This window comes from Prinia subflava, chromosome 31 (genome assembly GCF_021018805.1).
Source record: "Prinia subflava isolate CZ2003 ecotype Zambia chromosome 31, Cam_Psub_1.2, whole genome shotgun sequence".
Lineage (NCBI taxonomy): Eukaryota > Metazoa > Chordata > Aves > Passeriformes > Cisticolidae > Prinia > Prinia subflava.
Window position 1 is genome coordinate 1,360,526 of NC_086277.1, and position 13,760 is coordinate 1,374,285.

The 13,760-nt window shown below is 67.5% G+C and overlaps 2 protein-coding genes across 3 annotated transcripts; one reads left to right on the top strand and one right to left on the bottom strand.

The window, feature by feature from the left end:
• Positions 1-456: 456 nt before the first annotated feature.
• On the bottom strand, positions 457-8,077 carry THBS3 (thrombospondin 3). 2 transcript variants are annotated; one of them, XM_063420337.1, is made up of 23 exons: positions 7,943-8,077; positions 7,034-7,240; positions 6,574-6,830; positions 6,381-6,483; positions 6,133-6,159; positions 5,785-5,867; positions 5,638-5,689; positions 5,400-5,548; positions 5,112-5,252; positions 4,864-4,941; positions 4,629-4,781; positions 4,417-4,527; positions 4,202-4,309; positions 3,829-3,988; positions 3,628-3,746; positions 3,452-3,504; positions 3,092-3,285; positions 2,839-3,017; positions 2,678-2,726; positions 2,323-2,519; positions 2,074-2,246; positions 1,083-1,222; positions 629-928 (listed from the first exon to the last, which is right to left on the bottom strand). In XM_063420337.1, the coding sequence occupies exons 1-23, from the start codon at positions 8,019-8,021 to the stop codon at positions 870-872; spliced, it is 2,871 nt and encodes a 956-aa protein (XP_063276407.1). In that variant the 5' UTR covers positions 8,022-8,077; the 3' UTR covers positions 629-869. The 2 variants fall into 2 exon arrangements, with proteins under 2 accessions (XP_063276406.1, XP_063276407.1); XM_063420336.1 differs by having other exon boundaries at positions 457-1,222.
• A 1,094-nt stretch (positions 8,078-9,171) lies between these two features.
• Positions 9,172-12,533, top strand: MTX1 (metaxin 1). The gene is made up of 8 exons (XM_063420504.1): positions 9,172-9,309; positions 9,410-9,479; positions 10,351-10,430; positions 10,569-10,661; positions 11,171-11,353; positions 11,476-11,552; positions 11,792-11,946; positions 12,070-12,533. The coding sequence occupies exons 1-8, from the start codon at positions 9,229-9,231 to the stop codon at positions 12,294-12,296; spliced, it is 966 nt and encodes a 321-aa protein (XP_063276574.1). The 5' UTR covers positions 9,172-9,228; the 3' UTR covers positions 12,297-12,533.
• The last annotated feature ends 1,227 nt before the right edge of the window (positions 12,534-13,760 follow it).

Sequence of the window (13,760 nt, forward strand, 5' to 3'; positions counted from 1 at the left end):
CTCGTAGCTCGGGACGAGGCGCTCAGAACCCAGCGGTGATTTCACCTGTCCTGGTACTCCCGGGGAGAGCCAGCTGCGCTACTGCCGCCGTCCCCGGGCCGGGAACGGGCACAGGCACCGGCCCCGGTCCCGGCCCAACATTGGAGGGCAACCCCGCGTTGCCCTTTTAAGAGGGGCACGGTGCCGCCGCGCCCATTGTCGCCGCCGCCGCCGCGGGGCGGGGGGGCCGGGCCGGTGCCGGGGCCGCGCTCCGGGGCGGGCGGGCGGGAGGGGTGGGGGCACATTCCGCCGCGTTGCCGGGACAGCCGTCGCCGTGGCGACCGGTGCCTGCCGCCGAGCCGCGGTGCGCGCCGCGCAGTTCCCACGGAGCGGCCCGGGCGGCGGCGGCGGCTGCACTCCCTCCGGGGCGGCGGGAGGGCCGGGATGCGGTGCAGTGTTGTGCTCTCGCCCACCAATATTGCACTCGTCCCGGCCTCCCGCCGCCGTGGGCTGCGCCGGTGGGACCGGCCGGGCACTGACTCGACCCCGCGAGCATCGGGAAGACGGCGCGGGACGGAGCCGAGAGCACGGGGAGGGACCCACGGCTCTCTCGGGCCAGCGGGAACCCCCAGGGACCGGGCGCGCAGGCTAGAAAACACTCAAAACTTTATGGCCAGGCGTGGGGCAAGGACCGGAGCGCCCGGGGCAGGCGTGGGGGGAGCCCCGGCACTGCGGGGCCCCGGTACTGGCAGTGCAAAGTCCGCGGGGGGCCGGGAACGGGGCCCGGCCAGGAGGAGCAGCGGGGCCCGGTGCGCCCCCGGGTGCCGCTGGCGGCGGGAGCCCGGAGCGCCACCGGTGCCGCTGGCGGGGGAGGCCCGTGCCGGGCGCGGTCACTCGCGTCCCTCCAGCAGGAACCGGCGGAAGGGCTCGAAGTCGGCAGGGATCGTGTCTGTGGGGAGCAGCACGGGGGGCGTCAGGAGCCGGCGAAGGGAGCGAGCCCCGATAAAGACCCCGGCCCAGGACTGACCCCGCCGCAGGGGAGAGGGAGGGGATGCTCGGCCGGCCGCGGGGCCGGTGCGGGGGTCCCGGGGGACCCTGCTCACCGTTGCAGCGGTACTGCAGGTTGGACCAGATGATGTTCTCCTGGGAGAAGCAGAAGACCCCCAGCCGGCCCCCGCGCATCGTGGTGTCGATGATCACACCGGAGTCGGCCACCAGCTGCGGGCCCTCGTACAGACGGACCCTGCGGGGGAACGGGGCCCGAGCGGTCAGCGGGCCCTCACCGGGACCCCGCCGGGGCCAGCTCCGGGATTCCACCGGCACCCCGCCGGTACCCGACCGGGGCAAACATGGGGATCCCACTGAGACGCCATCGGGGCCAGCACCTGGATCCCACCGGGACCCCTCCACGGCCAGCACCGGGCCCCGGGTATCCCGACCCGGGGACGATGGCATTGGGCTAGAGCCGGGCCATCCTGCGGGGGTCCGGGCCGGGGATCCTCCGGCCGGGGCCCCCCGCCGTGGCCAGGCTGAAGCCCCCCGCGCCGCCCCCGGCCCGGCCCCGCCGCCTTTGTCGGTCGCTTTGCATGTGAAAGGCGCCGGCGGGGTCGCCATGGCGACGGGACAATGGCCCCGGGGGCCCGGGGGGCGGAGGGCCCGGCGGCGGAGCCCCCCCGCCGCGGCCGCCCCGGCGGGAGCCTTAAAGGAGAAACGCGGCAGCGGCCCCACCGGGCAGAACCCCTCCTCTCGGCCGACATCCCCCCTCTGCGGTGGTCTCACGGGGCTGGATTCTCTCCCACGGCTGTATCCCCACACTGGGGTGGTCCCACAGGGCTGGGTCCCCCCCAGTGGCCGGCGTCCCCTCACTAGGGTGGTCGCAGGAGGTACAACATCCTCCTACCCCTGAGGTGGTTCCGCAGGGCAGGACCCTTACTCCTGGTTATGATCATCTTCACCAGGGCTGATTCACCCTAGGGTTGGTTTCCCACCAGTGACCGGCATCCCCCCACACTGGTGTGGTCCCACAGGGACCGGACCCCAGCCTGCACCTGAGTGCAGCCCCCACCCCAGCTGCCCCCATGCCCCCCTGCTTACCTGATGTAGCCCACCTGGGGCCTGTGTGCCAGCTGCCAGCGGTAGGACGTCTTGTCCCTCCAGCCAACATTCCGGGGGTCCTTCCAGAGCAGGCGGACGTGGTCAGGCGTGTGGCCCGTGTGCCACAGGGCGTTGCGCAGGTGCTCCCCAGGGCCTGTCGAGGATTTCACTGCCTGCAGGTGCATGGGGGCTTCAGGGGTGCCTGAACAGGGGGACCTGACCCGGCCCATGGGTGGGGCCAGCACCCACCTTGAGCTGCAGCCCCGGCTCAGCCACAGCGCGGAAGGGGGTGGCCTGCCAGTATGTCTGCTCCGTCTGCTTCCACATCACCACGTAGAAGCTGGCGCTGTCCTGGTAGCTGAAGATGAAGCCGGCGTAGTCATCGTCGGTGATGGTGTTGACATGGAAGGTGCCCTCAAAGTCCACCCCGTTGAAGGCTGTGTAACCTACAGGCAGGAAACGCTGCGGGGAGCCCTCTCTCCCCACGGGACTCCCAGCCCCCCCATCCTTCACCCCTCTGTGGGGCACACTGGCCCTGACTCCCCTGCACGGTGGGAGTAGGGGGGCTGCCCCCAGAGCCTGTGGGTGGGTGAATATATCTTACCCACAGCCAAACCCGGGTCACTGTTCATGGTCTGCACAATCTCCATGCCCTGTGGGGGACAGCTGGGTGAGGGGCACTCCGGTATCCCTGCAGACTTCCCAGTCCCCTCAGCTCCCACCCCACAGCACAGCCCCCGGAAACACGGGGCGCAGCACCCACACCTGGTTGAGCACGACCCAGTTGGGGTCGATCTGGGCGTCCCCCTCGGGGTCGAGGATGACTGTCTGGTAGGCACGGAAGTCGGTCAGTGTCACCTCGGCGCTCTCGGGGCACGCGTCCAGCTGGTCCACCACCGTGTCATTGTCAAAGTCCTCCTCGCAGACGTCACCCACGCCGTTCCCTGGGGACACGTGCCCAGTCAGGGCTGGGCTGAGCCCACGCAGGTCCACCTCCCCCTGCCCACCCCATGCTCACCGTCCGAGTCTTTCTGGTTGGGATTGGGGATGAGGCGGCAGTTGTCTGGGCCAGGTGGCACATAGTCCGGGATGCCATCGTTGTCATCATCATTGTCACAGTCATCCCCCAGCCCATCGTTGTCCGAGTCCAGCTGGGAGCTGTTGGGGATCTCAGCGCAGTTGTCCTTGGTGTCCTGATGCCCATCCCCATCACTGGGAGCAAGAACAGGGTCAGAGAAATGACAAAACTGGGGATCTGGCACCACATTCCAGCTCCCCAAAGACCCCACTGTCCCTCTGACAGGTCCCTGAACCAGGAGCCCAGTTCTGCCCCCAGGGACACAATGGGGAGGTCACCCCACTGCAGTGCTGTCCACACCTGTCCTCGTTGGTGTCACAGATGTCTCCTACCAGGTCACTGTCCATATCTGTCTGGAGGAGAGCAGGGCCCTAGTTCAGTGGACATCCCAGGACAAGGAGGAGGACCCCCTGCTCCCTGCTGGGCCAGGCCCCACTCATCCCAGGCCCCCTGGCCCAGCCTGGCCCCAGCCATACCTGAGTGGGGTTGCTCATTTCAGGGCAACTGTCACAGGCATCCCCAACACCGTCCTCATCCCGATCAGTCTGCAGAGGGTTGGGCACCTTGGGGCAGTTATCCAGCATGTTGGGTATCCCTGCAAGGATAGCACTGAGTGGGTACTCACCCTGGCAGGACAGCCCCCCTGGCACAGCCAGGTCAACACAACAGCAGCTCACCGTCCCCATCAATGTCATTGTCACAAGCATCCCCCTCGCCATTGCTGTCTGTGTCCCGCTGGTCATTGTTGGGCACGTTGGGGCAGTTGTCACAGGCATCCCCAAAGGAGTCAGTGTCCGAGTTCTGTTGGTCCTTGTTGGGGAAGAGCCGGCAGTTGTCCTGTGGAGAGGAGGATGGGGATGTTGGCACTGTGGTGGTGGGCAGACAAGAGGCTTCAGTCCCACAGTGGTGAGGGCAGAAATATCTCCAGCACTCTGAGACCGTTCCTAAGCCACCACCCTGCTGCTTCCCAGGAGAAGCATCTTGAGGGACTCAGAACTGAGCCAAAAGGAGAAGCCCTCCTCGAGACGCTGGCATGGCCAGCACAGCCACCTCCACATTCTTGACGCCATCGCCGTCAGCATCGTCATCACACTGGTCCCCAATGCCGTCGTTGTCAGCATCCTCCTGCCCAGAATTGGGCGTCAGGCGGCAGTTGTCCTGCAGGCACAGCCAGCATTAGGCACGGGGAGGAGAAGAGGTCTGGAGCACAGCCCTGTCGTGCATCCTGTGCCCTGCACCCCTGCACCTCCCCTCCAGGAGCCCACCTGCTTGCAGTGCTTGTTGTTGTCGATGCAGGGCAGGGGCTCGTCCGGGTACCCATCCAGGTCTGTGTCTGGCCCACACACGTTGCCGTTGCCAGCCCAGCCCACGTTGCACTGAATAAAGAAGAGATCAGGGGCTGGGAAGAGCCCTGGCAGGAGCAGTGCTGCCATGCTGTACACCCCACACCCTCCTGCTGTCCCTGTCCCCTGCTCACTGCACAGGAGATCTCCCCATTCCTCTCAAACAGGCAGAAGCCGTTGACGTCGCAGGGGTTGGAGGTGGGAGTGCTGCAGGACCTCTGCGGGATGCAGCCGGATGTTTGGTTCCCCACAAAGCCCGACTTGCAGGGTCCACACTTGTAGGAGCCCTGGGGGAGAGAGGGCAGGGGTGGGATGAGGGGAGCTGAGTGTCCCCAGGAGCCAGGGAGGGAGGGGGACAGCGCTGCTCACCAGCGTGTTGGTGCAAATGGAGTTGGGGTCGCAGCCCCCGTTGTTCCCATCGTTGCATTCATCAATATCTGTGCAAACCTGTGAGCAGGGCAGGAGAAATGCTCACCTGGGGCCTTTCCCTGTGGGCGGCTCTGCCCATTCCTGCCCTCAGGAAGCTGTCCTCCTCCACAGGCCCTGCACAGTCCATGCTGTCCTGCACTCCAGAGATCCCACGGGGACCCGGCCGAGTCCTGAGGCACTGCACTCACCTGCTTGCTGGCCTTGGCATAGTCCACCCCCACGCCAGAGACGGTGTTGCCTCGATAGCCACGGGGACAGGGCTCGCAGCGGAACCCCGGGGCTGTGTTGATGCACTTGGAGCCAGGGAAGCAGGGATTGGCATGGGCACACTACAACACAGGAGAGACACAGGCATCATCCTTGAGCACAGCATCCTCCTTCTGGCTTCTCGGGGTGGCCACTGCCCCAGGCCATCCCGAGAGGAAGCACCCTCTGCACGCACAGCCAGTGCTGCTGATCCCCCAGACCATGCCCACCTCCTCGATGTCAGCGCAGTGCGTGCCGTTGCCCTCCAGCCCCGGCGGGCAGGGCCCGCAGCGGTACCCAGGGTACTCGTACGTCTCCATGCAGTCCACGCCGCTGAAACAGGGATTGGGGTTGCAGCGGGACCGGTGCTCGTGGAAGCCTGAGGGGAGGAGAGGAGAGGGAGGTGAGGGGTGAGACAAGGCAGCCTTTTGCCCCCCGAGGTGGGAGCAGAGCCTCGCCAGCACTCACCGCAGACCTGGCACTCCATGATGGTGTTGCGGATCAGAGACATCTCCTTCACCTGCAAGGCAGCAGAGCACGGAGCATCAGGAGGGTGCTGGCACTGTGCCCTAGGAAAATCCAGCCCAGGGAGTGTCAGAACCCCCTCAGTCCCACCTGGTCCCTAATGTCTTCCCGCAGCTCGGTCAGGACCCGGTTGAAGAGGGTCAGCTGCGTGACCAGTGCCTTGGTCTGCTCACCTGCCAGGTGAAAGGAAAGGTCAACCCCAGGACAGACAAAGCCTGCCAGGGCTGTGGGCCAGGACTGCTCTGCCCATTGGCACTGAGCTGGGAGGATGAGGCACCTGACAGCCTGTCCTTCCCCTGGGTCACACAGGGCCCCTTTCCCCACAGCACACCCCACACCCTCTGATCCCACATGGGACAGGCTGTGCAGGGGTTTCTGCCTCAATGGAACCCCAAATGCCTCACACCAGGCAATGAGGGGAGCAGAGCAGGGACTTACCCAGGATGGAGGCCAGCACACTCGTCACTGCAAGGAGAGAGATGAGACATTACCAAATGCTGCTGTCACACCCCAGCAGTATCACCTCACATGGTCACTCCTGGTCAGAACATGTGCAGCACTGTAGCTCCCACCTGTGTGGGAACACTGGGCCAGGAGGGACAGGAACATCCCTTTGTGGTGTCACTCCCTCACCTCCTTGTGCCATGGCCCACACAGGCGACCCCAAAAGCCCCCCAGGCCATTACCTGCACTGTGAATGGACTCATCTCCTTGGAAAGGGCACTCGCTCAAGGCCCCCACGCGGCTCATGGACCCTCCCAGGATCAGCTTCATCGACTCTACAAACCCCTATGCGTGTGGGGAGATGCAGTCAGCATGGGGGGGTCAGCTCATCCCCAAGGGTGCATTTGCCATGATCTCAACCCCCCTGGCACTCACCTGCATCCTCTGGTAGGCCTTGAGCCCTGTGCGCACCTCGATGGACTCCACCTCGGCCAGGGGGATCTCAGACAGCTCGGGCAGCCCCACGCTGGAGTCCATCTGCTTGCAGTCCACATAGAGCTCCACGCTCAGCGTGTCCCTGCGCAGCCCGCTCAGGCGCACGATCACAGAGTGGCTCTGCCCGTCCGCCACCTGCGCGTGCTGCAGGTTGACCGAGTGCACCTTGTTGTCCTCCCGCAGGTACCGCACCAGGACTGCGGAGGAGAGGGAAGGGGCCATCAGCTCCCCTCTGGCACTGGCAGCACCCCGGCACCAGCCTGTGCCCATCGCTCCTCCCTGCAGGAACTCAGCCCCGTGTGCCCATCACTCCTCCCTGCAGGAACTCAGCCCCGTTTGTCCCGGAGCACCAGGGCAAGAGCAGGGCCACTCCATCCCCACGCAGAGGGCACGCACCCACCTTTGTTGATCTTCCCTACGACAGAGACCTCCAGCCATCGGGTGTTGTCCTTCTTGGAGTAGAGGCCAAAGAGGGTCCCCCCCTGCTTGGGGGGCAGGCGGAAGGTGGAGAGGAGGTACACGTCGTTGACAGTCAGGAGCTCCATGCGGATCTTGTGGGCCACGCTGGCCATCTGCCGAGCCTCGCTCACCAGCAGCAGGTCGATGACTGCGGGACACGAGCACCGCGGTCGCCTCTGCACCGGCAGCCGCAGCTCCGGCCGGTGACTACGGAGATGCCCGGTGCGGTCAGAGCGGGGCGGGGGTGGGGGTGTCCCTGGACCGCCGGGCTCGGGGGGGACCAGGGAAGCCCCGAGGGCTCCGGGGCCGCCCCCGCGCGGTGGCGCTCCAGGACCGGCGGCGCCGCCGAGAGGGATGCCCGGTGCCCCCGCACCGGCGGGACCGGCGGAGTCCCGGCCCGGAGCCCGCCCCGCTGTTGGAGCTTCCCTGCATCCCGCTCCGCGGAGTGCCCCGCGGGCCAGCCCCAACAAGGGGCGGCCGGACCGGGACACCCCGGAGGAACGGTCGGGTCCCCGTTACCAGCTCGGGGCGCTTAGGGCAACTCAGTCCCGCTACTCCACGGGTGCTCCATGCAGACGCACCGGGCACACCGAGAGGGGCTCCGGGGCCGGGGTCAGCCCTCGCCGCGGCACTCCCCCGCGGCCCCGAGCCAGTAGCGGAACCGGCGGCCACCCCGCGCCTCGGGGTGCGCATTCCAGCGTCCCCGCTGCCGGCAGCGCAGCTCGGCCGGGGCGAGCAGAGCCGCTGTCAGCGGCCGTGGGACGGGGTCTGCCGCGGCCGAACCCCGAGTGTCGCCCGTCCCGCCGCCCCTTCGGGGCCGCCCCACCGCCGCCCCGAGCCCCTCCGGTACCTTGCAGCTCCTGACGCGCCGCGGCGGCGGCGCCCAGCAGGAGCAGCGCCAGGAGCGCGGGGCTCCCCGGTGTCCCCATGGTGCCGCCGGTGCCGCCGGTGCGGAGCGGAGCGCGGCGGGGCGGGGTGGCGCACGGGGGAGGGGCCGGCGGGGCCGGCGAGGAGGAAACAAAGAGCCGTCAATCACCGGGCGCATCCCGGGGACACCGACGGGCTACCGGCAGCAGCTCCGGCCCCGGAGGGCGACACCGTGCCGGCGCGGCGCACTGGGCCGGGGGCTTCGCGGACCCCCCGGGACTGCCGGCTCCGGTGCAGCCCCGCTCACAGCGCCGGTTCACCGGGAGGTCAGGCGGGCGGGCTGGAGCCTCCCCAGCAGCGCCGGAGCATCCCGGCCCGGGAGAGCGGGACCGGCCCGCTTGTAGGGGGTGCCCCACACCGCGGAACCCCCCGGGCCGGCGGAGCCCCGGGGCCGGTCCGTACTGCCGGGGTGTGCTCGGGCCGCTGAGCCGCTCCCGCGGAGCTCCGGCCAAGGCGGGCGGCCGGCCCGCGGTGTCCGGGCCGTGTTTACAGATGTTTCACCCGGTGCCATAACAACGGGCCGCCCCGGCCCCGCGCCCCTGGCCCGGCTCTGCGCCAGGGATCCCGCGTAACGAGGGGTGCGGGCGGTGGAGGGGGGTGGTCCCGAGCCGCACACGGGGCGTTTTCCCTCCGCCGCTGCCAGCGGGCTCCCGGCCCGGCTGCTGTCCATGGAGACGTGCGGGGGCTGCGGGGCCGAGCAGGGCGAGCAGCGCGGAGCTGCGCTGAGCGCCGCGGGGCCATGCGGGGAGATGCGGGGCACAGCAGGACTGTGCGGTGCGGGACCGAGCAGCGTGAGCAGTGTGGAGCTGAGCTGAGCCGAGCCGTGCGAGGCAACGTGGGGCCGTGCGGGGAAACGCGGGGCTAAGCAGGACTGAGCTGTGCGGTGCTGAGCTGTGCGGGGCACAGCAGGGCGGAGCAGTGCGGAGCTAAGCTGGGCTGTGAGGGGCAACGCAGAAAGATGCGGGACACAGGCGGGCTGTGAGCTAAGAATTTAAAGAGTGCGTGCGGCACGGTGCAGGGCCGAGCGGGGTGAGCGGTGCCGGGCACAGCAGGGCTGTGCGGTGCGGGGCTCTGCCCAAGGACCCCGCGGACACCGCCGCTGCCATCCCCGGGCTTGGCCCGGCTCCGCTCCACCGCGGAGCCCCCGCTCGGTGCCGCCCCGCGGCGGGGGCGGGCCGGGCCGCCCGTCCGGTTCCGGGTCGGCGGAAGATGGCGGCGCCCATGGAGCTGTTCTGCTGGGCCGGGGGCTGGGGGCTGCCCTCGGTGGACCCCGACTGCCTGGCCGTGCTGGTGAGCGGCGGGGCGGGGGCGGCGGGGCCGGGGCGGGCTGGGCCGGGGTCCCGCGGGCAGACCCCCGCTCTATTGCTCCCTCCCTGCCTCCCTCCCGCAGACCTACGCGCGGTTCACGGGGGCGCCGCTGAAGGTGCACCGGGTCACCAGCCCCTGGAGGAGCCCCTCCGGTAAGGGCCCCGCCGAGGGTACCGGCACCACCGGGACCCCCCGCACCATCGCACCCCGCTCCCCACCACTGCACCCTGCACACATTACACCCCCCAGCCCATCACAGCCTCCCACCCCATTGCATCCCTCACCTCCACACCACTGGAGCCTCTGCCCTATTACACCCTCTTATCCCACTGCACCCCTCTTGCCCTGTGGCCTCTCCTCCCCACAGGGCACCATCCTACCCTATTGCACCCCCCCCTGTACCTCATCACACCCCCTGTTCCCATTATCATCGTTACCATCTTGCCCCCTCACACGCTCCCATCCCATTGCATCCCTCATGTCCCGTGCCCCTGACTGTGCCCTCCCACCCTCTCATCTTGTTGTACCCCCTTGTCCTGTCCCCCCACACTGCACTCCCCTGTCTCATGTCACACCCCCATCATCTCATCACTGTCCCTGTCCCATCACACTCCCTCTTGACCGATTGCACCCTCATGCCTCATCACACCCTGTCCCATTGCACCCCCCATCCCACTGAACACCTTCATCACACCCCCCACTTCATTGCACCCCCCTTTTTTCTGTGCCCCCCTCCCGCATCACTGTGCTCTTATGCCCCATTGCTCCCCTTGTCCCACCATTCCCCATTTCATCCCAGTGTCCATCACCCACCCCCAGTCCCCACTGCCAGCCCCTTGTCCCAGCACATTCCCCATTTCCCATCACACAGGTTTTACCCCCTCCTCTGCCCCCACCTCACTTCACACCCCTGTCACTGCCTCGTGCCCCTCATCCAGGCATGGGAGTCCCCCCATTCCAGCCCCCTGCACCCCTCACCTGCTCAGGGTGCCCAACTGCAGCCCCCACTCCCCCTGCCCGCAGGGCACCTGCCCGCCCTGAAGACACAGGACGAGGGCACCATCTCCAAACCTCAGCAGATCATAACACACCTCAGGAAACAGGTACAGGGGGGCTCGGGGCACCCCCTGCCCTGGGCTGCGGGGTACTGGAGCCCCTCAGTGGGGAGGGAACCCTGTTGTGTCACCCACGGGTGGGGTTTGGCGCGTCCAATGGGATCAAACCGGGTGTTTGCTCCGCAGAAATACAACGCTGACTACGACCTGTCGGCCACACAGAGCGCGGACACGCTGGCCTTCGTGTCCCTGCTGGAGGAGAAGCTGCTGCCAGTACTGGTGAGGCCCGGGGGGGCTGCAGGGAAGGGGGGCTTGCCAAAGATGGGGTTTCTTCCCTGGAGCTGTGCTGGTGAGGCTCAGGGAGGCTGCAGGGAAGGGGGGGATGAGGCTCTGGGGGGCTTCAGGGAAGGGGGGCTTGCCAAAGATGGGGTCTCTTCCCTGGAGCTGTGCTGGTGAGGCCCGGGGGGGTTGCAGGGAAGGGGGACTTGCCAAAGATGGGGTCTCCTCCCTGGAGCTGTGCTGGTGGGCTCGGGTGTGTGCCCAGCTGCCAGTAGAGCCAGAGGGCACTGCCAGCAGCAGCATCCTGGGAGCCTGGCATGGCAGGGATGGGGCTTTGGGGGTGGCAGCAGTAGGTTGTGCAGCCCAGGCTGGGGTCTGCCCTTCACTCCAATGCTCCTGCAGCCCCTCATGGTCTCCAGGGTGGCTGTGCTGGGCGGGGGCTCTGGTGTGCCAGCAGTGCTGGCTGCAGCCCTGCCGTGGCCGGGCTGTGCCATTGCTGTCCACCACAGATCCACACCTTCTGGGTGGACGCCAAGAACTACGTGGAGCACACGCGCAAGTGGTACGCGGAGACCATCCCCTTCCCCCTCAACTTCTTCCTGCCCAACGCCATGCACAAGCGGCACCTGGAGCGGCTGCAGCTGATGTGGGGGGAGGACTACATGGAGGATGAGGAGAAGCTGGAGAAGGAGGTGAGGGATGGGATACTTGGCAGTGTCTGGGGGATCTCTGTGAGGCCAAAATCCAAATTGGGTCTGGCTTCCCCCCTCCTGCTCCCCTGGGCAGGTGACAACCCTCTGTCCTCCTCCTGCAGCTCTACCGGGAAGCTCGGGAATGCCTGACACTCCTCTCCCAGCGTCTCGGCTCCCAGAAGTTTTTCTTTGGAGACTCGTAGGTGGCCAAACGGGGAGAGGGGAAGGGTGCTGAGATCTCCCCATGCCCCGGCAGGGGTGAGGCCCCATAGTCTGCAGGGAAGCTGCAGCCCCTGTGCATTGCTTTGGGGGTGGAACAGGCTTGCAGGGCACAGGGCACCCTCCCAAGGTGGGGTAACCACCTGCAATCCCCAGGGGTGGCTGGTGGGTCTGGGTGGCTTTGGGTGGGGACCTCAGACACAGCTCTCCGTGTCCCAGGCCAGCCTCCCTGGACGCCTTGGTCTTCAGCCGCCTGGCGCCGCTCCTGAAGGCGAAGCTGCCCAACGGGAAACTGCAGCAGCACCTGAAGTCCCTGCAGAACCTGTGCAACTACTGCACCTCCATCCTCAGCCTCTACTTCCCCTGGGACAGAGGTGAGAGCCGTCCCCCACCTCACCCTGCAGGTTTGGGGTGATTTGTCCCCCCAGGTACATCCCCAGCTGGCGCCCAGTCTCAGGGTGACCCTTCCCACCCACATCCCTGCTTTGCCCCTCCAGGTGACCCCCTGACCGATGCCCCTCGGGCTGCGGGCACGGATGGCAGTGAAGCAGAGGAGGACCCCCACAAACGGCGCAAGCAGCTGCTGTCGGTGCTGGTGGGGCTGGTGGCCATGCTGGGCTACGCCTTCCTGAGCGGCATCGTCTCCATCCAGCGTGGCAGCGTGGGGCCGGCCGGCCGGCAGCCCGCTGCCCTGGAGGAGGAGGAAGAAGAGGAGGAGGAGTGAGGATGAGCCATGGGACTGTTCCTCCCCAGCCCCTGGAACTGACTGTTTTTACGCCGGGAGCCTGGCAGCATCGCTGCCCGCGGGTGCTCCGCTCTGTGTCCCACCAGGAACCACAGCCCTCTCCGTGGGAGTATCCCTACCACACCAATAAACCTCCCTCTCTCCACCTGTGCCCTCTCATGCTCCCAGCACCCTCGAAGCCCTTCCCAGTTTCCCCAGTTGCCCAGGCTGGAGTTTTGCAGCAGGCAGCAGTGTGTCCTGCCTGTGGCTCTTCCCCTCACTCGAGCTGAGGGGACTTGAGGGTCTTGCTGAGGACTGGGCAGAAGGGGGACCTAAAAGCATCTGTGGCATCTCGTCAGTGTCCCCTGTCCCTTCTCCGGCAGCTGTGGGGCTGAGCCCCACATCTCCCCTGCATCATTCTGACGTGGCATCCCTCCGGGCAGTGCAGGCAGCAGTTCTGTGGGGCTGCTACCTCCCCTCCGTGCTGCTGCCAGCCCGTCTGCCCCTAGCACGGCAGCACAGCCAGGACACAAAACCAGAGCCAAGGGCAGCCGGGGCTGCTCGTCAGGACACGTCCCCAGCCCGGGAGCACTCCCCGCTGCCAGCGGGACACCCGGAGCCCGCTCCAGCAGCCGGGATCCCTCCAGTGCTGACATCTGTTTGCATTCCACCGCCTCTGCCAGCACCGGGGAGCTCCTGCGGCTGGCACAGCTGGGAGCGCATCTCGCGGGCTGGGACAGGGATCGGGGGTGGCCACCTGGGCTCCGTGTGCCCCCGCGGCCCCCGGGGCCACCCGGCGTGGGGCCGGGGCCGGTGTTGGCCGCGCTGCCGTTCGCGCCGGCCGCTGCCGGTTTACGAGCGCACAGATGGAAAGGCGGCGCGGCGCCAGCTCGGCACACAGCCCTCGCTTGTTTGGCCGCCGGCTGCCACCGCCGGCGGCATCCCAGCCCTGCCGCTGCGGTGGCCGAATGTCCCCCGGACACGCGCCCCCCATGCCCCCCACCCAGGGGCCCCCACGCTGGGCTGGAGCAGAGCCATGGTGCTGGGCCAGCTGCAGAGCCTCTCCTGTACTGGCCCAGTTGGAGGGGCCCCACTGGGAGGGGGATGACTCAGTGCAGCCCCCCCTTTTCCCCCTCGAACACGCTCCCCTCTAACGTCACTCAGGAAGTATGTGCCCCATGCTCCCGGTTCCCGTTAGCTGGAGGGGCTGATGGCTGCTTCAGCAGGAGAAACCACAGCCGCCTGCTCCAGCCAGGGAGAAGCTGAAGCTGCTGACGACGCCAAAGCTCTGCTCTATATCCCGGCTGCATGTCCTGACTGCAGGGCCCTGTCAGCTTTGGGCTCTTCCTGCCCTGCAGGGGAAGACAGGAGGGAGATGCCACCCCTTATGGTGACAGCTTCCTGCATCCCTCCAGCACTGGCCCTGTGGGATGCCCCAGGAACCTGAGCAGAGGAGGGATGAGA

What these genes read in the sequence shown, in the direction of transcription:
- THBS3 (XM_063420336.1), bottom strand. Translation starts at nt 8,021, where the DNA reads ATGGGGACACCGGGGAGCCCCGCGCTCCTGGCGCTGCTCCTGCTGGGC. An exon ending in CGTAGGGAAGATCAACAAAG is followed by an intron (nt 6,831 to 7,033) that starts GTGGGTGCGTGC and finishes TCTCCTCCGCAG; the next exon opens with TCCTGGTGCGGTACCTGCGG. An exon ending in ACAACAAGCACTGCAAGCAG is followed by an intron (nt 4,310 to 4,416) that starts GTGGGCTCCTGG and finishes CTGTGCCTGCAG; the next exon opens with GACAACTGCCGCCTGACGCC.
- MTX1 (XM_063420504.1), top strand. Translation starts at nt 9,229, where the DNA reads ATGGCGGCGCCCATGGAGCTGTTCTGCTGGGCCGGGGGCTGGGGGCTG. An exon ending in CCGACTGCCTGGCCGTGCTG is followed by an intron (nt 9,310 to 9,409) that starts GTGAGCGGCGGG and finishes TCCCTCCCGCAG; the next exon opens with ACCTACGCGCGGTTCACGGG. An exon ending in TAACACACCTCAGGAAACAG is followed by an intron (nt 10,431 to 10,568) that starts GTACAGGGGGGC and finishes TTTGCTCCGCAG; the next exon opens with AAATACAACGCTGACTACGA.